General features: G+C 48.0%; 1 protein-coding gene across 3 annotated transcripts in view; it reads right to left on the reverse strand.

Annotated features, from left to right (window-relative positions):
* The window catches only part of CNDP1 (carnosine dipeptidase 1), a 78,455-nt gene that overhangs the window by 27,215 nt on the left and 26,437 nt on the right, over window positions 1–24,803 (reverse strand). The window contains exon 2 of one of the 3 annotated variants that reach the window (XM_050768246.1): window positions 20,461–20,604. In XM_050768246.1, the coding sequence (XP_050624203.1) occupies window positions 20,461–20,484 (24 nt within the window). In that variant the 5' untranslated portion in view covers window positions 20,485–20,604. Of the gene's footprint in view, window positions 1–4,877; window positions 4,983–20,460; window positions 20,709–24,803 lie in introns of those variants that run through there. The other 2 variants (XM_050768245.1, XM_050768244.1) reach the window with 2 other exon arrangements.

The raw sequence follows: 24,803 nt of genomic DNA on the forward strand, positions 1-24,803 counted from the left end.
CCATTTATTCCTAGGATAAGGTGTTTCCTCCTGGCCCCTTGGGGAGGCCAGTTCTGCTGCCCAGGAGTGAAGGACGATCTTTACAAGACAGAAAAGAGCAAGGTAGAACCGAAAACAAACACGCAAAAATCTTCCATGTGTGATGAACTACTGCACTAGACAAAGGAATTTCTGAGCAATGCCTAAAATCCAGTGTTGTGGGGTTTCTTTCCACTGGCTCCTGAAATCACAGTACTTTAACAAGAAAGGAAGAGAAAGGTCTGAGGTGGTGGTTCGTGCCTGTAATCCCAGTACTTTGGGAGGTCGAGGTGGGCGGATCACTTGAGGTCAGGAATTGAAGACCAGTCTGGTCAACATGGTGAAACCCCGTCTCTGAGAGACCCATCCACAACCCTGCCTCCTCCCTCCTTTCCCCTCCCTGACCCCTGCTCAGTCACCCCAGCCCATCCACAGCTGGAATGACTCCACCTGGGAGACCTCGAGAGCCTGAGAGCCAGCATTCCTCCTTGACGCCCGACAGGAAGGTCCTGTGGCAAAGTGGGCAAGGGTCACCCCTTCACAGAGGCCCCCCAGAGCCCTGTCTGGAGTGGGAGCTGCCGGCATCAGGCCCAGGGGCCACCTGCACATCTGGAGGGGCCATTAGCAACATCTCCCCCAGTGCAGCCCCAGCCACCAGAGGCTGGAGAAGAGGAGGGAGGGAGTGAGGGATGGGAAGGGCCAAGGGGGCTGCAGCCCTTGGTCAGACCCCCGACGCCAGGTTCTTAGCTAGGAAAGCCACCGGCTTTCCCCAGGAGACCAGCTGGGCTCCACTTTAGAAGCCAAACCCACCCTCCTGCAGCAGGAGGAAGGAGGGGCGAGTTTAACCCAGCCTGTCTCTGTTAGTTTTGTCTCTGGAATCCCATCTTTTATCGTTTTAAATGTTTGAGATGTTTTACATTATAAAGTTATAATTGTTTAATCTATGATTCTTTAAATGCCCACCTTTCCATAGGTGGAGGTGAGCAGGGGTTGCAGGGAAAACAAAGGGAACTAGGCTGGTGAAGTCTCAGTGCCATCCCCGAGACCTTGAGAGACAGGTGTGCTCACAACGAGAGGACGCTCATTACGGATGTGGCCCCGCCAATGCTGCTTATTTTACAATGGAGCATCTGCAAGGCTGTTTGAAAAGCAGTTGGTTGAATATTTTTCTTTTCATTCTGTCATTTTCATGGCTTCCTCTAATCCACTCTCCACGAAGCAGCCTGGGTGATCTTTTTAAAGGCAGGGCAGATCGCAAGACTCCCTGTTTTAGCTCTTCCAAGAGGTCCCATTGCCCTTGTGGTAAAGCAAATATCCCCATGCCCCCCAGGACTTACGTGGTGGATCCCACCTGCTTCTCCAACCAGACCTCCTCCCTTGTTGGGGTACCATGCAGGGCCCCTCCATCACTTTCCACCTGTTCCCAAATGCATTGCTGAATCTTCCTCCATGCCCCTGCCCATCCCTTGGCCTCAAGCCCCCATGGAGCAAAGGTGAGCTGGGGAGCATCCAAACTGATGAGCCCCCCAACACATGGCACAGGCATCTGAAATGAAATTGTGCACAGGGAGCTGTGTTCTGTCTCTTCTAGGAATTCACTTCCAACAAAACATCTAGTCCTACTGAAAATGTCCCAGATGGCAAGAAAGAGTGCATCTCCCTAACCAGAGTGTCACTTAGCACCTGGGGTCAATCCATCCCATGCCCAAAAGGACAGTCACTCCCAGGCTGTTCTACCTCCTGTCAGATCATCACTGAAATGCTACAGGGATGTTCAGGCTTCAAGAACTTTTCAGCTAGGATTCAGCTGGCACAAAATCTGAGCGACCACAGAGAACCTGTGTTCACAAAATAAGGCAGCAGAGTGAGAGTCAATGCTGGGTGAGGGCATGTGGATAAAGCAGTGCAGTCGGGGTGGCATCACAGGGAGACCACAGGCCTAACAGTCAGGAAGGCCAGCACCAAGTTCAGCCCTGCCAGATCCCAGTTGTGCTCCTTTGGGTACCTCTCTGAGCCTGAATTCCCTCAACGGTCATCAGGGACTGGAAGCCTCACAGTGGTTGAGGACCCAACCAAAGAGCTATAGAAAAATGTGTGGCTCCGAGCAGACAGAGAGCTCACCAGCTGTCAGGAAAGCAGTCAGACATGCCGTGAAATGCAGACCATGTCCCATCATGGGGTGGGGGTGGTCAACAGCAGCGTCTGGGAGGAAACTGGTGCTGAACACTGACGGGGAGGAAGGGTAAGTTTGGGGAAGGGCAGGCATTCGGGGCAGAAGTTTTAACCTCTGGAAGTTTCCTCTTTTTGAAGCAGGAGAATGTATCAAAACGTTCTAATAAGAGTCTGAATTTTGCTGGAGAATAATCGAGAGGAAATTGTAAAGTTTAAGAATAGTTATAAATATTCTGGAGAGTGAACTGGCTTAAGGACACACATACATATCAATCAAATACAACTGAAAACCCAGAAATAAATCCTCACATTTATGATCAACTGATTTTCATCAAGGGTGCAAAGATCATTCAATGGGGGAAAAATAGTCTTTTCAATAAATAATGCTGGGAGAATTGGATATCCACATGCAAATGTTAAAGTTTCACCCCCTTCCTCACACCATATATAAGAACTAACCCAAAATGATCAAAGACCTAAATGAAAGTACTAAAACCATAAAACTCTTAAAAACAAACAAACAAACAAACATAGCTGTAAATCTTCCTACCTTTGGATGAGGTGATGGTTTCTTAGATATGACACCAAAAGACAAGATGGATAAACTGGACTTCATAAAAAATAAAAACATTTGTCCATCAAAGAACATCATTAAGAAAATGAAAAGACAACACATAGAATGTGTGTGTGCATGGGGGGGGGATTACAAATCATATATCTGATAAAGGACTTATGTTGAGAATATAAATAACAATTACAGTTCAATAATAAAAGAAAGCCAAATTTAAAATGTGCAAAGGATTTGAATAAATGTTTCCTCAAAGACAATATACAAATGGCCAATAAACACATGGAAAGTTTAGGCTTAGCATGATTAGCCATCAGGAAAACACAAATCAAACCACATGAGACACCACTTCCTACCCACTAGGATGGCTAGAATTAAAAAGCCAGACACTAACAAGTTTTGACAAAGATGTAGAGAAACTGGAACATTCATGTACTGCTGATGGGAAGTCAAAAGCCTGCAGTCACTGTGGAAAACAGTCTGAAAGTTCCTTAATCTATTAAACATAGAGTCACCATATGACCCAGCAATTCTACTCCTGAGTACATATCCAAGACAAGTGAAAACATATGTCCACACAAAAACTGGTACATGATGTTTATAACGGCATTATTCATAGTAGCCAAAAGGCAGAAACAAGACATGTTCATTAATGAATGAATGGATAAATAAAATCTATATTTCACTGAAATATTATTTGGCTATACAAAATTATTTTCATCTTACATAAAAAGGAATGAAGTACTGGCACATGCTACAATGCAGACAAACTTTGAATACATTGTGCTAAGTGAAATGAGCCAGACACAACGGCCACGTATTGTGATTCCATTTACGTAACAGTCTAGAGTAGGTAACTTCATAGAGACAGAAAGTAGTAGATTGGTGGTTACCCAGTGGGAAAATAGGAAGGGAATGCTAATGAATAGGGGTGCCTTTGGGGTGATAAAAATGTTATAAAATCGATTGTGCAATGGTTGTACAATTCTGAATATACTAAAAACCGTTAAAATTGCACACTTTAAATGGGTCAATTGTAAGGTATAAGAATTATATCACAATACAGTCATTATACAAATAATCATAGCTATAGCCACTCATTTGACAATACAAATACATTATGGAGTATGAAAACTGTAGATAAAGGAAGCTATGCATTGGTTAAAAGCAAGGTCAAGGTGAGCAATGCCCATTCATGAGCTGATTAAGAACTGCGTCCAGTAGGTGGTGCTGATGAGCCGCTCATGATCTCCCTGGCTGCCCTGCACTCAGAAGGCTGAAGCCGGATCCAGCCCAGCTCTGAGGGACTTAGCCAGGAGCCAGGGTCGGCAGATAGTCTGTGGGAGAAACTCCTCTGGCCCTCCAGTAGCCAGAGAGGGAGCTCAGGTGCGGGGAAGGCTTCAATAAAGGCTCTTGGAGGCAACAGTGGCTACTTCTTTTTTTTTTTTTTTTTTTTTTTTGCAATCGATCCATCTACATTAACATTTGAGCTTTTATTTTTCCTTCAGACAAGTTCCATTAAAAAAAATTTGGTGTTCCTCTCCAGTGAAAAATAAAAAAGGAAAGTTGGGAGAAGGAAATAAGCTGCAGGAAAAAAAAAATGAAAACAGTGATTATTGTAAGGACAGAATAGTTCAGATTCAGCAGGAGCCTCCTCCTCCTCTGGCCCTGGGAGAGCAACTGAGCCCTGGTCTCAAATAAAAGACTGACCTGATGCCCTGACCTGACGACTGGCCGTGACAGCAGGGACCTGACAAGGGGAAGTGCATGATTTCATCCTCCCTCCCTTTTCCACAGAGCAGGGCAGCCTGCTATCCAGGTTCATGGACATTGACTTTGGGCATGAATCCCCCCTTCACCATCTGAGTGGGATCGGAGACTCCATCCATTTTCCTCCTGTTCCTCCATGCCTCTGTTTGTGTTTTTGTTTTTGTTTGTGTGTGTGTGTGTGTTCAGTTGTGCTTGACCTTGAACTAGTTACCTGTATTAGGCTGTTCTTATTGTATTGCTATAAAGAAATGCCTGTGGCGGGTAATTTACTTAAAAAAAAAAAAAATAGGGTTAATTGACTCACAGTTCTGCAGGCTGTACAGGAAGCATGGTGCCAGGATCAGCTCACCTTGTGAGGAGGCCTCAAGGAATTTTTACTCATAGCAGAAGGTGAAGCAGGAACAGGCAGGTCATGCGGTCAGAGCAGGTGCAAGAGGGATCAGGGGAGGTGCCACACATTTTAAACAACTGGATCTTGCATAAACTCACTATTGCAAGGACAGCGCCCAAATACCTCCCACCAGGCTCCACCTCCAACATTGAGGATTACATTTCAACATGAGTTTTGGGCGGGTACACGTATCCAAACTGATCATTCTGCTGCTGGCCCCTCAAATCTCATGTCTTTCTCAGATTGGAAAATACAATAATGGGCCGGGCATGGTGGCTCATGTCTGTAATCCCAGCACTTTGGGAGGCCAAGGCAGGCAGATCATGAGGTCAGGAGATCGAGACCATCCTGGCTAACACAGTGAAAACCCATCTCTACTAAAAATACAAAAAAAAAAAAAAAAAAAAAAATTAGCCAGGCATGGTGGTGGGTGCCTGTAGTCCCAGCTACTCCAGAGGCTGAGGGAGGAGAATGGTGTGAACCCGGGAGGCGGAGCTTGCAGTGAGCAGAGATCATGCCACTGCACTCCAGCCTGGGCAACAGAGCAAGACTCCATCTCAAAAAAAAAAAAAAAATTAAAAAAAACCAATAATGCCTTTCGAATAGTCCCCCAGTCTTCACTCATTCCAGCATTAACTCCAAACTCCCAAGTCCAAAATCTCATCTGGAGATGAGTTCCTTTCACCTATGAGCCTGTAAAATCAAAACAAGTTATTTACTTCCAAGATACAATCAGGGTAGAGACATTGGGTAAATGCTCCCACTCCAAAAGGGAGACATCAGTCAAAAGAAAGGGGCTCCAGTCCCCATGCAAGTCTAAACCCCAGCAGAGGCGTCATTAAATCTTAAAGCTCCAAAATAATCTCCTTTGGCTCCATGTCCCACATCCAGGGCACACTGCTGCAAGGGGTGGGCTCCCAAGGCCTTGGGAAGCTCCACTGCTATGGCTTTTCCAAGGTTAGGATGCAAGGTGCCAGTGGATCTACCATTCTGGGGTCTGGAGTATGATGGCCCCCTTCTCACAGCTTCATTAGGTAGTGCCCCATGGGGACTCTATGTGGGGACTCCAACCCCATATTTTCCTTTTGAACTGTCCTAGTAGAGGCTCTCTGTGAGGGCTCCACCCCTCCACCCCTAGGTTCTTTCTAGGCACTGAGGCTTTCTCATATATTCTCTGAAATCTAGGTGGAGGCTGGTAAGCCTCCCTCACTCTTGCACTCTGTGTGCCTGTAGGCTTAACACCATGTGGAAGCTGCCAAGGCTTACAGCTTGCGAGTTCTGAAGCAGTGGACTGAGCTGTATCTGGGGCCCTTTGAGCCACAGCTGGAGCTAGAGCAGTGGGGATGTGGTGAGCAGCCTTCTGAGGCTGTACAGAGCAGTGCTGTCCCAGGTCTGGCCCATGGAACCATTTAGTCCTCTGAGGCCTCTGGGCCTGTGGTGAGAGGGGCTGCCTCAAAGGTCTCTGAAATGCCATCAAGACCATGTTCTTATTTTTTTGGCTTTTAACACTAGGCTACCTTTTAGTTATGCAAGTCTCTCTAGCAAGCGGTTGCTCTGCAACTTGTTCAAATTCCTCTCCTGGTAATGATTTTTCTTTCTCTGCCACATGGCCAAGCTGAAAATTTCCCAAGCTTTATGCTCTGCTTTCCTTTTAATCTTTTTCCCATTTAGAGAAAAAAAAAAAAAAAAAGTGCAGCTCATTGCCAGCGCTCATTTAATTTTACATAAACTCACTTTTTGAGGTTGAAGCAAATCTGACTGATTTTCAATGTGAAAATAAAATATAAAAACTGTTCATGGAGTTCTTTCTAAACAGAACATCAGAATCAACTAAATCATCAGAATCATCTATTTCAGATTCATCAAATGAATCTTTGACCCACAATTGTTCAAGAACAATGTTAACATCACATGCAGGAATGCTACATTTTCTAGGATTTGACATTTTCAGCAGTTGAAAATTACTACATTTTGTAAATGGAAATACCACTAACAAAAACCAGAATGCCCTAAATAGAATGATGTCTGTTGTTTCCAAAGTCAATATACTAGAGTGATGTGAAAATAATAATAAAAGCAAGATAGTTTATGGCAAAGTTATCTCAGGGTAAATGCTGCAGCCACAAGTGCCACTGGTGAATATTTGTGGGGCAACCAAGAAAAGGGTTAAATATAAATTCCAACTTTAAGCCATTTCTTCACTTCCACATCTGAACATAACTTGTTAGAAATAGCCAGGTCACATCTTGAACACTTTGCTACTTAGAAATTTCTTCTGGCCGGGCGCGGTGGCTCAAGCCTGTAATCCCAGCACTTTGGGAGGCCGAGACGGGCGGATCACGAGGTCAGGAGATCGAGACCATCCTGGCTAACACGGTGAAACCCCATCTCTATTAAGAAATACAAAAAACGAGCCGGGCGAGGTGGCGGGCGCCTGTAGTCCCAGCTACTCGGGAGGCTGAGGCCGGAGAATGGCGTGAACCCGGGAGGCGGAGCTTGCAGTGAGCTGAGATCCGGCCACTGCACTCCAGCCTGGGCGACAGAGCGAGACTCCGTCTCAAAAAAAAAAAAAAAAAAAAAAAAAAAGAAATTTCTTCTGCCAGATACCCTAAGTCATCACTCTTAAGTTCAAATTCCACAGACCCTTAGGGCATGAACACAATGCAGCCAAGCTCTTTGCTGAGGCATAACATGCGTGAGCTTTGCTCCAGTTCCCAATCAGTTTTTCTTTGCCATCTGAGACCACGTCAGCCTGGACTTTACTGCACAAATCACTATCAGCATTTTGGTTACAACCATTAACCAGTCTATAAGAAGCTGCAAACTATTTCCCTCATCTTCCTGTTTTCTTCTGAGCTCTCCAAACTCTTCCAACCTCTGGCCATTACCCAGTTCCAAAGTTGCCTACACATTTTCAGGTATCTTTATAGCAATTCCCCAGTCCTCAGTACCACTTTTCTGTGTTAGACTGTTCTTGCAGTGCTATAAAGAAATACCTGAGGCTGAGTAGTTTATAAAGAAAAGAGGTGTAATTGGCTCATGTTCTGAAGGCTGTGTAAGTATGGTGCCGGCATCTGCTCAGCTTCTGGGGAGGCCTCAAGGAACTTTCACCCATGGTGTAAGGTGAAGCGGGAGCAGGATCCTCACATGGCAAGGACGTTAGCAAGAGTGGGAGGCACCACACACTTTTAAACAACCAGATCTTGCAAGAATGCACTCACTATTGTGAGGACAGCACCAAGCCAGGAGGGATCCACTCCCATGACCCAAATACCTCCCCTCAAGCCCCAACTCCAACATTGGGGATCACATCTCAACATGAGATTTGGCAGTGACATAGATCCAAACTCTCATCACCCAGTGAAAATCCAGGGATGCAGAAAGGTTATTCCTGGCTTTTGACCTTGCAAAAAGAAGAAAGAGGAGCTGCAGAACAGGAAGCTGCACTTGCGGGGGGCTGGGGTTAGGGATGCGCAGGGTGAGTCCTGGACTGAGAGAGTCTTTTCGAATGGCCGGGGTGGGCAGTTGTCCAGCTGAGGGTGCTAAGCTCCCACTGGCTATGGGACCCTGAGGGGAACCCCATTTGCTGCAGAGGCTTGTGTTTATCCCAGCTGGTTGTCCTTAGGTTTTTAGATTTGGAACAAAAGTTCCAAGTGCCCCTGTGCTGAGCCTTCTTTCTAAATACTGTAACTCTTAGGGGAGGTTTACATCCTCTGCTGTGTTACCATCACAACCTGCCCTTCCCCAAAGTGAGAGGTCCCGGGGCACTTCCTGAGTCTTCTTAGTGTCTTCACATATCGTTCTTCTCTTTCTCCTCCCACAGCTTGGCACTGGCTTCACCTCCACCTCTCTCCTAGCTCTCACTAACAACTGGAGAGTTGGATGCCCTGTGGGCTCAGCTGATCGAGGCCTTGACAGTGGCCCAAGATACTTTAATGTGGACACTTCTGTCTCCTGCCAGGAGAGGAGCAGGTACCCCTAAAGGAGGATGGAGTAGGGGTGCTGTGGGAAAACCCCACTTTTGCACTGGTTGTTTTTGTTTATTTGGGGTGTTGAACAGAAGAAAGAATAGAAAATGAAAGAAAGCACTCTTGCCTCCACCTCCCACAAAGCCTCAGGCCAAGGGTGGGTCCTTGGTGTCCACACAATGGCCAATCAGCCAGACCCTTGTTCAGGGGAAGAAACCTCAGTGCTTGTCAGTCATCCCGGATACCAAGAATTCTATTGACCTCCTAGTCAAGAGTCCTTGTGGGATTGTTTTATAGAAGTTGCTCTGTCCTGGGTCTGCTCTGATGAATTTGTTGTAACACAGAAAAGAATGTTTTAGTAGCCTAGTTTATCTCACCATCACAGGATTTTTAATAAACAACAAAAACAGGCTTTCCTGGATTCTGTTGGTTTCCTGTGGGCACAGAGCTGAGCCAACGTGGCTCCTGCAGATTGATTAACTCACTCTGGCAGCAAGACCCCGTGGAGGAATCAGCGAAGGCGTGGTTTCCTTCAGTCAGCAGCCCGGACAAACTGGGGAGCACAATTCCCCAGAAAATCCCAAGAACTGTGAGTCCCTCCATCATCCTCTAGTCTGGCCTAACCTGTGAGTTTGACCCCAGAGAAGAACATTGGTTGAGGCCAAGTTCAGTTTAGACTCATTCCCAGAATGTGAGGCCACATACCACATGAAATGGCTGGAACTAACAAAGTTTACTCAGTTTGCTAGGATCCTCACAGAGCTGCTCCTTGAACGCTGAGCAGAGCTGCAAGAAGTCAGAGACCACCGAAGCCAGGGGATGGAGGAGGAACTGAGTGCCAGTCACGGGGTGGTTGTTTTTGTGGTTTGCAGGGAGAGCTGGCCTAAAGCTCAGGGGCTAGCACTTAGGAACTGGCTGGCTCAGGACACAGGCTCTGAAGCAGGGACAGTGGGACCTACTATGTGCCCTCAGGGTGGGTGGCACGAGAGAATACGGCATGTGGCACCTACGAAGCGCCTTCAGGGGGTGGCACAAGACGATACCACATCTGGCACATCACAGCCCAAGGCACTGTATGATGTCTTCACTCCTGGGCAGCAGATGGCTAGTCCAGCAGCCAAGCTGCCCAGGTGGGCCCTCGGTGCTCCCACCTGTGTCTGGGGTCCTCATGGGTAGGCAGTGGGGAAAAGAAAGCTCGCATTGTCAGGGTGTGAGGCTGGTGTGATGCTAACGGGAACAATGCCCCTTCAGACACTTTTACTCCCCACAGTCTGGACAGGGATCTGAGTCTCGTCAGACATCAGCCAGAGAGACAGCACAGCACCACTCTGCACCACTTCCAGAACCTTCCGTCATCTAGAAACATAACAGCGGCTTGTAGCACAATGACACAGCCAGCCAAACAACAATGACAAAAAAGAGTGAATGAAATAACCAGTGATTTCAGTTATTTCTCCAACAGGCCAGAATCTCATGACAGTTAAATCGATACATTGAAGTATACTCTACCAGGGACAGTGGCGTCATCAGATAAGGCTGGGCTGTGAGTTCCTCAGAGGCAAGAGCGTGTTTCCAATGGGGGAGCAGGACATGGCTCTCGGTTTTGAGGGGTAAAAGGTGTAAATCCTAAGGGATCCACGAGGCTGTGCCTCACGCTGGAGCCAAAACCCAAGGCGAAAATCGCCTTTGGAGATCTCATAGCTGTGGCCACACCAGACCCACTGGCTCTTCTTCCTTTAAATCTCATTTGAGTGATTTCTGTGTAAAAGTGTCGATAGGATATTTACAGAATACCTGCAGGGGAGACTGTACAATCTCAGGGGGCAGCACGTGAAATTGAGATGTGCCGGCTGCAGAATAGCGGAGAGGAGGAGGAGGGTCTGAGGGAACCGGGAGTTGAGACGCGGACTGGGGACAGAGGAGGGGTGGCGAGGAAGAGAGCAGAGATTTCTCACAGAGTCAGGAGAAGAGAGCCTGGCAGGGTTTTGGTGGGACCGTGGGCCAGGGTGGAGACACCAAAATGCAGACGGCACCAAAGAACACGTTTCTCTTCTAGAAACCTGCAATTATGTACACAGCCTTTAAAGTTATCTTACCCATTCAACTCACAGCAAAATTACTTTGACTTCAAAGTGCAGGACTTGAGGCATCCCTGATGCCTGTGAACCAAGGTCCCTGGTTAAAGGCGGGGGTGGACTCCAGGGCTTGGCCACCTCTGGCAATGGCATCTCAGGCCACCTTTTGGCTTTGAACAAAAGATCAACAAATGTAAAGTTGAGAACAAGGGCCGATTCGAGGAGAGGGTGGGGCTTTCCCATGGGTCTCCACTAGCTTCCTCAGGCTGCTGGAACAAAGCACCCCAAAGCGGGGGTCTAACACCAGGGCTCCCCCCCGCCCCCCGCAGTTCTACAGACCAGAAACCTAAATCACGTGTTGGCGGGCCCGGGCTCCCTCTGCAGGTTCCAGGGGAGGTCCTTCCTGCCCCTTCAGCTTCTGGTGTTGGCGGCAGACCCTGGCGCTCCTTGCTGTGGCGGTGTCCTTCCGGTGTCTGCCTCTGTGTGCACAGTCAGCCTCTTTCTGTGTCGCTCTGTGTCCTGTCATCTTCGGAGGACACTGGGTTTTGGATTTGGGGCCCATTCTTTTCCAGAATGACCTCTTTGTAACTAATTACATCTGTAAAGACCCTGTTTCCAAATAAGGCCACGTTCTGAGGTTCGAGGCGGACAGGCATTTTTGGAGGAGCGTTATTTAACCCAGTACACCCTGGGTATTATTTTCTTACCACTATATAATATCCTTTTGTTTTGTTTTGTTTTGAGACAGAACCTTGCTCTGTCACCCAGGCTGGAGTGCAGTGACGCGATCTTGGCTCACTGCAACCTCCTTCTCCCGGGTTCAGGCGATTTTCTTGCCTCAGCCTCCCAAGTAGCTGGGATTACAGGCATCTCCCACCATGCCCAGCTAACTTTTTGTATTTTTAATAGAGATGGGATTTCATCACGTTGGCCAGGCTGGTCTCGAACTCCTGGGTTCAAGTGATCTGCCTGCCTCGTCCTCCCAAAGTGATGGGATTACAGGCATGAGCTAGCATGCCCGGCCCCCATCTGCTCCTGATTCATAGGTGCCCGCTTACGTTTTGTATTTTCTCATTCATTAATGTGGGTGTTAGTCTTTCATTTGTCTCTTGAAGAATTTAAACATACTTCATTTGTATCCATTTTAAACATATTCTACTTTGTATGTCAGTCTTGGTAAACCCATTTTCTAACACATTGCAAGAGCTGTTTTTCTTAAGGCTTACACACTTCAGAACTTTGGCTTGCAGCCTCAACTTGAATGATAGTCATTTTATTCTCCTTCTCTGTTATGAGTTCTGCCTAAAATGCAATGATTGCCTCCACCTGGTGCTTTAGGATGCCCATTCCAGGTCCAGGTCTTAAATTGGTGGCTTACAGTTCTCAAACAGTGTTCAGTGGCACACACCTGTAATCCCAGCATTTTTGGAAGCCAAGGTAGGAGGACCACTTGAGCCCAGGAGTTCAAGACCAGCCTGGGCAACACAGAAACTCTGTCTCTACATAAATTAAGTTCAATTTTAAAACTTAGCCAGGCAAGGTGGTGCACACCTGTAGTCCCAGTAACTTAGGAGGCTTGAGGCGGGAGGATCACAGAGTGAGACCTTGTCTCAAAAAAAAAAAAAAAATCCTGAAGTATATGTAATTGCTTTGCTTGAAGTGGAGGGGGAGTTTTAAGGGTGAACTCATACTGTGTGTTGATCGGGACTGCCTGACAGTGATTTCACTTCCTGGGAGGCAGTGTCCCCACAGCCTGGCTCAGTGTCAGGCTCAGTGCCGGGAACGCAACCCGGTGCAAACTTTCCCAAACTGGAGGAGAGCAAGATTCGGGCGAAGATAAAAAGGGTCCACTTCAAAGCTCACAAGCTCTGTTCAGTTTGTATCCTGGATAACCTTAAAAGGCATAAATGTTTATATCCTGGATAACCTCAGCCTCCAGGAATTAGCAAAGAAGAACTAATAACTTAGGCCTTGACAGCAGGAGCTCAACAAGCAAACCTCACCCTGTCAGCAGGGACAGGGCCTCTGGGATGGCTCCAGGGCAGTGCTCCCGCCCACACCTCTGGCCTGCAGTACAAGGTGCAACGTTGGGTAACAAGACCGCCCCAGGCAAACTGTGAAGCTGAAACATGCAAAGGCGTTTCGCCCTGACCACCATGCACTCTGGGATCCCAGGGCACTGGAGCTGTCCTAGAAGGCGCAGGGGACCCCTCCTCGTCTGCAGTCTTTGGGGAGTTCCATCTGTGCATGCCTTGTCTTAGCACTGTTTCTCTCCTTTTCACAATGCGCCCCGTTCCTTCTGGAGTCGGGAGGGGACGGCACCCTGACTTTATGTGCTGTGGTGCCGGAAGCTGAGCCACGTGTACCATGAAAGGTACCTTTGTCCCAAACACAGTGCTTCTGAAGCAGTAGTGGATTGTAACCGCTGGAAAAAGCAACTGAGACTTGGAACACTGGGGCATTGTGGGGCCTGTGGAGAGGTGCTCTGGGGACAGAAAGCCCCTACCTCCTCATTAGGGCGGGGACGATGGGGCTGGGGAGTACCTCAGGGCTCAGGTCCCCTGCCCCAGCCTTGCTGCTGCCTGCCCTGTGACAGTGAGACCAACCGTGCAACAGCCCGCCCAGGCTCCCTCCCATAAACTAACCGCGGGTGCATATTTCCTCCCGGGCAGGAGCTCTGCGCGGGGACCAGGAGGATGGTGGCTGGGCCCACCCACCCCTTCTCCTTCTGTGACTCCTCCAGGAGCTGGCTCTCAGCTCCAGCCAACAAATGCCACCTACCCTCCAGATGCCATCAGCTCCTGAACCTGCCAGGGTCCCAAGCCAGCAGAGTGGCAGTCACCAGGGCAGCGTCTCTCTCTGGTGAGCCACAGATGACAACCTGCTGAGAAGCTAGGACAGCTGCCCTAGACAGTGCATGCTCAGGGGAGGATCCCATCGCTGCGCCTTTCCTGGCAGCTCCTGTGGCAGCTAAACAGTGCCTCTGCACGCCTCCCGTCTCCTTCCCCAGGTGCCTCGGCAGAGCCCATGACTGGGGCTGTGCTCACTGTGAGCCTCCAGTGGGTGATGGCTCCCGACCGCAGCCCCATTCCCCGTTCCACTTTCAGATACAAGTTTCCATTGTGAACCACAGAAAAGTGTATTCCAGTACCCAACAACTCACAGGGCTGTCCCAGAACGCTGCTAGTGGGCGTCTGGAACTAACATTTAACTGTCTATAGCAGTCTGTGCTAAACCACCTATGATACAAGAAAATCGGCATCACTTCATTAGAAGCCAGATCTGAAATGTGATGTTTGCAATGTTCCTCAGATTCTAGTGCTGGAGTGAGTTAGGGATTCCACACATCATGTGATTTGTTGATTAATAGAAGTCGTGTCCATTTGCAGTAAGGTCACATTTACATTTTTATTGCGTCTTCACACGCATGGAGCCGAGCACTTCGTGGCCACGACGTCATCAATCACTCTGAAAATCCAGTGAGGCAGAGCCACTGTGGTTCCATTTCACAGACGAGTGACCTGAAGCACTAGAGGGATCAAGAGACTGCCTGGGATCACACAGCCAGGATGAGTAGGTTACACCCCCACGTGTCTCAACACGGCTCTCCTTTCTCAACTTGCCCTCCAATCCTCACCGAGGTTCCCCAAGAGAGCTGCTGCTGTTCCCTCTTATGTCATGTACAGGGGGCCAGGCTGAGGCAGGGTGCCCATTCCAGGCACTCAAGGTCAGATTAGACAGGACAGAGGCCAGGCGCAGTGGCTCATGCCTGTAATACCAACACTTTGGGAGGATGAGGCGGGTGGATCACCTGAGGTCAGGAGTTCGAGACCAGCCCGGCCAACATGGTGAAACCCCTGCCTCTACTAAAATATACAAAAATTAGTCAGATGCAGTGGTGGGCGCCTGTAATCCCAGCTAAAAGGAGGCAGAGGTTGCAGCGAGCTGAGATTGTACCGTTGCACTCTAGCCTGGTCAAGAGAGCGAGATTCTGTCTCAAAAAGCAAACAAACAAACAAACAAACAAAAAAACAGATTTATACCCAACAAATGTAAAGTATAGATCCTATTTAGATTCTGATTCAAAAGACCAATGGTAAAAATATTTTTAGGGGACAACATGGTAAATTTGACCACAGGTTGTAGGTTGTATATTTGTTGATCTTAAGGAATTATTGCTAGTTTATAGTGTGTTAACGGTATTGTTGATATACACACATGCTCACCTTCAAGATATGTGCTGAACAACCTACAGAAGCAATAATGCAATGTCTGGAATTTGCTGTAGGATTATCTGGATGCTGAGAGTGAGGGTCCTGGGAGGGGCTCTCCTGAAACAAGATGGGCCACGTGTTGGTAATTGTTGGAACTGGCCGATAGACACACAGGGACTCACTATCCTCATCTGTCTATGTTTGTGCTTGTTTGAAACTTCCCATTAAAATGAGAGAGCAGGGTTGGGGCAGGCTGAGCCTTGGCAAGCAGGCAGTGCCCTGGGCCAACGTGAGTTCATGGCCACCGCGCCTGTGGTCACGCCACTGATCCCAGGAACCTCTTGCTGCTCAGGAGCAGCTGGTTGTGCTTGGGGGTCCATCTGCACCAACAACGCTAACAAGGCGTTTGGTCGGAGGAATCCTGCAGGTGGGGAAACTCCCTGGCTGCGGATGAGCAGCTGGCCAAGGAAGGATCGAATGCCTCAAGGCAGGATGGCTCCCTCCGGCATCTGCGGGCACTGGGAATAAGAGGTAAGGAAGCCTGTGGGAGCTGGAAAAGAGCTCACCTGGCAGTCCTGCATCCTCAGACCCTTTATGAGACAGTGCGCAGGAGAAGTGGGTGGCGGAAAATTAGCACACGCCTACTTAGAAATCCAGGCTCTGGGAAAAGCCTGCATCCTTCCGTCATGAGTTGGGAGTCTATTAACGTAAAGAACTAAAAGCTGGTGGGAACAAACAGGTGTAGATCTCCTTAGTCCAATCCCTGCTGGAGAGGGAAGGCTTTTTTCTTTTTTTCTGAAGGGGGAGAAAGCTTGTTGTAGGAAGACAGTGTTTGCAGCGAATGTCCAGGTATTTTCTGGCCATAATCTCTCCCTGTTTAGCTTTAACAGGTTGCTTGAGAGAGAATGCCAGTTCCTATCTTGTGCAAATCAACAGCAGAACTGATTAATTAGAAATCAGCTGAACGCTAGATTAAATAAGAGCTGGGCTTAGGTTCAGAACCTTGGAGCAAGAGATACGCCCTGAAAAAGCCAAGAAAAATCTAGGGAGACTCTTTATACTTGAAGTCGAAAATGTTCTCAAAGGCGATAGGTGGAACGCCTCTGTCAGAATCCCTTGACTAGGGTGAGGTGGAGGTTCACTGTTAAAATGGTAGATCTTTTGGCCAAGAAGTGAGAGAAAAAATGTTCAGTATCATTAGGCATTGGGAAATGCAGATCAAACCACAACCAGACACCACTTCCCACCCAGGAGGATGCCGGCAATCACAAAGTCAGATAACAAGTGTTTTGAGGATGTGGAGAAATTGGAGCCCTCGTACACTGCTCGTGAGGATACAAAAGGGTGCAGCCAGGGTGGAAAGCAGTCTGGCAGTTCCTCAGACACTGATCCATGGAGCTACCGTATCCACCAGCAATTCCACTCCCAGGTACACACCCCGGAGAAATGAAAATACATATCCACACAAAAACTGGGACACAAATGTTTATAGCAGCATTATTCATAACAGCCAAATGATGGGAACAACCCAAATCTCCACTCACAAACAAAGGATAAATACAAAATGTGGCATATTCACACAGTGGAATATTATTTGGCCACAAAAAGGGATGCAGTCCTGATACATGCTATGACACGAATGGACCTTGAAAACATTACATTAAGTGAAAGAAGCCAGTCACAAAAGGCCACATATTGTATGATACCATTCATATGAAAGTCCAGAATAGGGAAATCTATAGAGACAGAAAACAGGTTCGTAGTTGTTTAGGGATAAGGGGAGGGAGGGGGAATGGGAGGGTCAGATGAGGACAGTGTTGTGAAATGGACTGTGGTGATGGTTGCGCACATTAGTGAATATACTAAACGCCATTGGATGATGCTCTTTAAAGTGCTGATTCCTGGGCCTCTGCCCTAAAACTGCTTACACTAAAGTTTGAGAGAAAAAAAACAAAAAAAACAAAAAAACCCCTGAGTTTGGGATTTAGTGAAAAAGGCAGTAAATAGTACGTGGATGGGTAACTTCTCACCTTCGTCTAAATTGTACTTTGCCTTTTGTAATCAACAGTTAGAAGTTCTACTCTATGGTTTTAACAAGAATGCTGCTTTTTGTGGAAAGAAACAAGGAGTGTGGACAAAGTGTAGTGATGTATGACCTCGTTCATTCCCCCCAGAGAAGCTTCCTGGTCCCAGAGTCCACATCCCTGGTACCACTGTTTGCCCAGAGTGACTGGGCCCAGGCACTAGAGCACACAGGAGGCACATCACACATGCTGATTGCACGTGCCCCATCCGAAGGGCGAGTGCTCACAGCATAGAGCCCCCTCTGCATCTTGTGGTCCAGCTCCCCAAACCTCATCCAGTCCCCCGGGCCACAACCAGGGATCCACCCTGGCTGTTGGTGGGCATTTGATCTGTGCCACAGTAAAAGAAAGCGTTTGCCCAATCTTGGGCTCAAGATCCCAAGAACAGAATTGATGACTTTCTTTTCTCTCTCAGTATTAGAAAAAGGTGATGGTAATAAGTCAGCAATAGCGACAAAAACAAGCAATGGGAAAGGACTCCCTATTCAATAAATAATGCTCGGTTAACTGGCTAGCCATATGCAGAAGATTGAAACTGGACCCCCTCCTTACATCATATACAAAAATCAACTCAAGATGGATTAAGGACTTAAAGGTAAAACCCCAGACCTAAAAACCCTGGAAGGTAACCTAGGCAGTACCATCCTGGACATAGGAACAGGCAAAGATTTCATGACAAAGACACCAAAAGCAATTGCAACAAAAGCAAAAATTGACAAATAGAATCTAATTAAATTTAAGAGCTTCTGCACAGTAAAATAAACTATCGACAGAGTAAATGGACAACCTACAGAATGGGAGAAAATATTTGCAAACTATGCATCTGACAATGGTCTAATATCCAGCATCGAGGAACTTCAACAAATTTACAAGAAAAAACAAGCCCGTTAAAAAGTGGGCAAAGGACATGAAGAGACACTTTTCAAAAGAAGACATACATGTGGCCAAAAAGCATACGAAAAAAAGCTCAATATCACTGATCATTAGAGAAATGCAAACCAAAACCACAATGAGATACCATCTCACATCAGTCAAATAAGTGTATTAAAAAGTCAAAAAATAACAGATGCTGGCAAGGTTGCAGAGAAAAGGGAACACTTACACATTGTTGGTAGGAGTATAAAATAGTTCAATTATTGTGGAAAGCAATGCGGCAATTCCCAAGCAGCTAAAAACAAAATAACCATTTGACCTGGTAATCCCATTACTAGGTTATATACTCAGAGGAATATAAATCATTCTACTATAAGGACACACGCATGAGAATGTTAACTGCAGCACTATTCACAATAGCAAAGACGTGGAATCAACCTAAATGTCCATCAATGACAGACTGTGTAAAGAAAATGTAGTACATCTACACCATGGGGAATTCTATGCAGCCATAAAAAAGAATGAGATCATGTCCTTTGCAGGAACATGGATAGAGCTGGAGGCCATCATCCTTAGCACACTAACGCAGGAACAGAAAACCAGGTACCGCATGTTCTCATTTGTAAGTGGGAGCTAAATGATGAGAACACACGGACGCATAGAGGAGAACAACACACAGGGGCCTATGGGAGGGTGGAAGAAGGGAGGAGGGAGAGGATCAGCAAAAATAACTAATGAGTACTAGGCTTAATACCTGGGTGATGAAATAATCTGTACAACAAATTTCCATGACACAAATTTACCTTTGTAACAAACCTGCACATGTGCCCCTAAACCTAAAACAAAAGTTAAAAAAAGTAAAAGAATAGCAAAGGGGAAAATACATATTACAATCTCTTCCTCTCTTTCATATCAAAGGGTATTATATTGAGTCCAAAATAAATAATAACCTTTCTTTTTTGAGACAGGGTCTTACTCTGCCTCGCAGGCTGGAATGCAGTGGCATGATCATGGCTCACTGCAGCTGCGACCTCCCAGGTTCAAGCCATCCTCCCACCTTGGTCTCCTGAGTAGCTGAGACCACAGGCATGCTCCGCCCTGCCTGGCTACTTTTAAAGTTGTAGAGTCAGGGTCTCACTATGCTGCCCAGGCCAGTCTTGAACTCCCGGGCTCAGGTGACCCTCCCGCTTTGGCCTCCTGAAGTGTTGGAATTGCAGGCATAAGCCACCGTGCCCAGCCAGGGAAATTATTTTCTTTCATATTGCTTTTAACGTTCATGTTTTGAATAGATACTATCATGACACAGTTTAAAACTTTTTAAAAGACGGACAGTATTCAGTGAAATGTCCTCTTCTAACCCTCACCCCAGTGCCCTGGCCAGTCATGGGTTCTTAAAAAAAAAAAAAAAAAAAAGTCAGCAATGGAAAGCATGGCCAAGCCACAGGGTGAGGTTCTCTCTCTCAGAACAGTGATTTTGCAGTGTGGTCTGGGAGTCTCGTGGTCTTGCAGGTGGGCAAAGACCACTTCTAGAATCAGTGGTCAGGATTCTAGGTCAGGTCGCCGCCTGCCTTCTCACTGTGTCTCTAGCCTCGCATTTGCATGTATTTGTTTCAGTATGTCTTTTGAGGGTCCTTTGAGAGTCTTCTACGTATCAACCTTCCACAAAATTCTGAAAATTTCTCTGTGTGTGTATGTGTGTGTTTGCAATGGAAATAAAAGGGTCCATGAATTTTATCTTTCCAAGTAGCCTGGGACACAACCCCACAAAACCTCACAGCCAAAGACACCTGCCTGCTTGTTTTCCTAGAGAGAAGCCTTCCTGCCACACCCACACTCAGGTCTGCACCTGAGCCGTGGAAACCTCCCCGAGAAAGGCCTCGGGTGATTTAGCCCGGCGATTTAGCTCTCTTTAGCTCTCGTACGCTAGCCCTTAAGCCGGGAAACTGGGACCAGGACAAACAGCATACTGTTACCATTATTTAGGCAAATTCTTCCAGGAGCAAACTCATTTTTTTAAAAGAAAAAGTACAGAAAAAAATTGATTTAAGAAGACTGAGTTCATGAACAATTTGAATATGAACTACTTGACAATAATGCCATTTAATTATTGTTAAGAACACACAACCATCCAAAAGCATTACTGATAAAATATAATTCCAAACACCACATTCCTCGGCCAAGACAGCACCTGAGAACACCATGAGGAGCAGCATCTGGGGCCACACTGGGTGCCCGACCTACCCACCTGGGCTTAACACACGTGCTCCTGGGACAAATGGAAGTGTGGCGCCCAGTGCACAGACTCTGAGGGTGGAGGTCCTACTCACCATTCTCCCGAGTTTGGGATCCATTCGGCTGGAGTTCTGAAGCCTCTAGCAACTTTCCCAATCTCCAAAAGATGTGGCAGAGTTAGTCCCGTCAAAGCCCCGAGAGGGTGACATTAAATATCTCTCTGGGCCCTGACCCACGTTGTCCCCCGGAAGGAAGACGAGGCTGGTATAGTGGAGCTATTCACATCTGGAGAACAAAGCGGCTTCGGAGGTATTCATTCAGCTCAACTGCAGAGGAAGAGACAATGCATCTCATATGCACAGATACAGGATGAGGCAGTGGCCCCAAAGTCATGTGATGTCACTGGAAGCCAGCAGCCTGGCTCGGCCTGCGACTCCCCGGGTTCTTCTTTGCGGGTATGAGTGTATCATCTCTGAGACGGAGTGGGCCCTGGCCAGCAGGCAGAGCCGAGCCAGCGGCACAGCCCCCTCAGGTGACAGCCCCCTCACGTGACGGGCCCCCACACGCTGTGGCTGTGGGCCCTCGTGATGGAATGTTATGGCTGAGGATTAGCTTCCTAGGGCTGTGTAGGGGCCGAGGGGAGCGTTTACCCCGCTCTCTGAAGGTTCGCTGAAAAATCTTGCAAAAGGCAGTTGAATTGGAGAAAAGACATACAGATTGATTTGATCCTAGTTTTACGTGACATGGGAGCCTTCAGAATGAAGGACCAATACCCAATGGGGCTGGGAAGCTGAGACACCTTCCTGAGGTTCCACAAGGAGTGGCGGCTTGGATGCTGGCGAAACAGGTGACGGGAGGAGAAAAGAGGACTTCAGCTGAGGACAATCAATGCTCACTAGGGAAGATTAGGTGGGCTTGATGAGTACACCACAGTCTTCGGCCAAGTCCGCTGGGCCCCAGAGCAGACTGGTCTTGACAAGTCTGTCCGGCGTGTTCGGTGTCAGCCTTCCTTCCTGAGATACGGGTTCAGTTAACGGGAACTCAGGGAAGGGGCCACCTTTCTTCTTTGGTGGGTTAGACTTGAAGGAGATAAGGACACTTCAGGATCTCTGGGAGAGACGGTGGGGGTGGGGGTGGGGGAGCGAGAGGCCTTGAATCTCCTTTTCAGTTCAATTGGCACAAAGCACCATATTTTGGGGTATTGGCTTCTGAGCCCCACTCTCTGCTCTAAAAAGCACCCTACACTGGTGGCTTACGCGACAGAAATTGGTCTCAGTTCTGGAGACTGGAAGTCGGAGATGAAGGTGTGGGCAGGGCAGGTTTCTCCTGAGGCTGGGTGGGAAGGGCATGTTCCAGGCCTCAACCTGCGTGGCTGCTGGCCGTCCTTGGCATCCCTTGTCTTGTAGAAGCATCACCCGATCTCTGCCCTCATCTTCATGTGACTTTCTCCGTGTGTGTGTGTGTGTCCAGATTTTCCCTTCCCACAAGGACACAGTTATCAGGGGTCCACCCTATGCCCATGTGACCTTACCTAAAGGTAAGTAATTCGATCTGCAATGACCCTATCGCCATAGAAGGTCACATTTTGAGGTCCTGGGGGTTATGACATCAACATATAAATTTTGGTGGGAAGGTCAGGGGACAGGAGAGAAAAGGAGGCACCAGGGCACAGGCCAGAGCCCTGGGATGAGGGGTCCCGGGACTTTTCTGGGGGATTGGGATTCTTTTGCATCATTTCTCTCTTAATAACTCTTGCAGGGATTGGCACACTGGAGAGTTACTCTGTAACTTTTTGCTGAATGAAAGGACAAATATCAAATAATTTTTGCCAACAAAGAAGCCTCTGGAAAGGCAGAGCTGGAACTCATTACCTCAGCGAGTTGAGGCTAGTGTGGCTCTCAGGGCTGGGCCCCTCTCCCTTGCAGAGGCACAGCATCTCCACCAGCTGCACCTCCTCCCCATCCTCTCACCTTTTCCCCAACACTTGCTGGGCCGGGCTCCTTGAGCTCCAGGCCTAGCACAGCGGCTCCCGGGAAGTGGGCCTGGCCCTTCTCCCGAAGGCCAAGTTGCTGGGATCATACTCAGAATTCCAAGGGCTGGAAAGGAAGGAGAGGATGAGGTGGGGCCCAGGTGTGGACTGTGACCCTAGGAGGGTGGGGGCCCTGCTGCCTGCAGCCATCAGTGCAAAACCTTGTCCCTGCCCGGTCAAGGTCACCTTTGGCAAGAGCATAGCCCAGGGGCAAGTCCAGGGTTTCAAAAGTCCACGTAATTCAGATCAGAGAATTCCACTTTCCCAGCCTCTGTCAAATGCACTTTACTCTTTCCTTGCAGAAAATATGTGAGATATGAGTGTTCCTCACAATAAGTTTTTTTTCTAGAAAACAGGAAAGAGGAAAACAGAGCTGGTTCAAATATTTTGTTAGAATCCTAGCACTTTGGGAGGCTGAGGCAGGAGGATTCCTTGCCAGGAGTTGGAGACAAACCTAGGCAACAGAGTGAGTCCCCTTCTTTATAAAAATTAAAAATGAATAAATAAATTTTTTTTTTTTTTTTTTTTTTTTTTTTTGAGACGGAGTCTCGCTCTGTCGCCCAGGCTGGAGTGCAGTGGCCAATCTCAGCTCACTGCAAGCTCCGCCTCCCGGGTTCACGCCATTCTCCGGCCTCAGCCTCCCGAGTAGCTGGGACTACAGGCGCCCGCCACCTCGCCCGGCTAGTTTTTTGTATTTTTTTTAGTAGAGACAGGGTTCCACCGGGTTAGCCAGGATGGTCTCGATCTCCTGACCTCGTGATTCGCCTGCCTCGGCCTCCCAAAGTGCTGGGATTACAGGCTTGAGCCACCGCGCCCGGCCTTAAATAAAAATTTTTAAAATGTTTGCTAGCTGATTACAATAGAAGACATTTGATTCTATTACTAATATAGTTTGGAAGGAGGGAAGGAAAGACTCCAATGGATATTAGCAAGAACAGAAGCCAAACACAAGTCCAGGCGAAAGTGCTCCTACAAGAATTCCAATTATTTTGCCTTCTCAGTCTTTCATCTTCAAACATCTTCATCTCAGTGCCAGTTAAATCTGGGAGACAGTGGAGAGAAGAGAGGGGAGAAAGGGAGAGAGGAGAGAGAGATGGTGGTGGAGAGAGAGATGGTGGTGGAGAGAGAGGGGAAAAGACAGAGAGGGAGAGAGAGAGACCAAGAAGCTGCTCTGGGTTCCCTACTCCTAACACATGTGAACCTAAGCTAGGCTGTGCTTTTCAGCTTCCCAGGTTTCCATTGGAGAGTATGAGGGGCAATGCCTGGCACTAGTATTTCCTCTGACTTTGCTGGGTCAGAGGCCACCACCTGTGTGTGTCGGCAGAATATGATGTACACCATGTCGGCAGACAGAAATACATCCTAAGTCTGTGCCTGGTAAATAAGCTCTGTGCCAATGACATGCCCCATTGACAGACCTCGCTTGGTCAAAATCCTATCATGATTCTTCAGCCAGATTCCCCGGCACCTTCCATGCCCTTCATAAGGCATCATCACTCCCCAGGTGGCACTGCACTCACTTACAAGCCGTCTTCTCTCTTGATAACTGTTACAGGGATTCGCACACTGGAAGCTACTCTGTAACTGTTGAATGAAAGGACACATACTTTTTACCAATGAAGAAACCTCTGGGTGGCAGAGTTGGAACTCCTTATCCCAGCTGGCTGGGGCTCATGAAGGCCTCCTGAGCATGCCTGGGGCCCTCTTCCCTGCAGTGTGGCATCTTTCTGTATCTGGGGTAGCACAAACACGTGGCGCCATCCAGTCACACCCAGTGGAGAGAGAAATGGGCCTCAGGAGCCTGTACTCCCAGGAGGGAGAGAAAGACCTGCTCCCTCAGCGGTGTTCACCAGCTTCCGCTTTCTCCTCTTCCTCAACCATCCGCACCAAGCTACTGCCACCAAGGATCTGGGTAATGACGCACCACGATGCCCATCACTGAATCCCGCAGCACTGGAAACGCCATGCTTTGGTCCGCAAAGAGTCCTCCCTGACTCCGGACTCTAAACAGAGCCGGTGGAGTCACCTCTCCAAGTCTCCCATTTACTTCCCTGGAAAGAGGAGGAAGGAACCGACCTTCTCCGGGTTCAATGAGGCAAAGCTGGTGATGGTTATGATTAGAGATGAAAGCAGACCTTTTGCCCCGTCTTGGGACACTAAAACATGTCCAAGAGGGCTCTTTAGAGATGAAGTTGACGGTAACAGCTTCCATTCAAGTTCTGGGAAGATAAATCTCCGCACACGCGCTCCTGTCTGTCCCTCCAACTCTTTTTAACCCCACAGAAATCCAGCTTTTGCCTCTCTCTGGAAGCCTTCCCAGAGGAGGAAGCCCAGGTGTGGGCTGTACCCTGTGACCTTCTTGCCCTCTGGGGGCACGGGTTTCCTGTCCGGGCAGTGGCAACGGTGTGT

This window comes from Macaca thibetana, chromosome 18 (genome assembly GCF_024542745.1).
Source record: "Macaca thibetana thibetana isolate TM-01 chromosome 18, ASM2454274v1, whole genome shotgun sequence".
NCBI lineage: Eukaryota > Metazoa > Chordata > Mammalia > Primates > Cercopithecidae > Macaca > Macaca thibetana.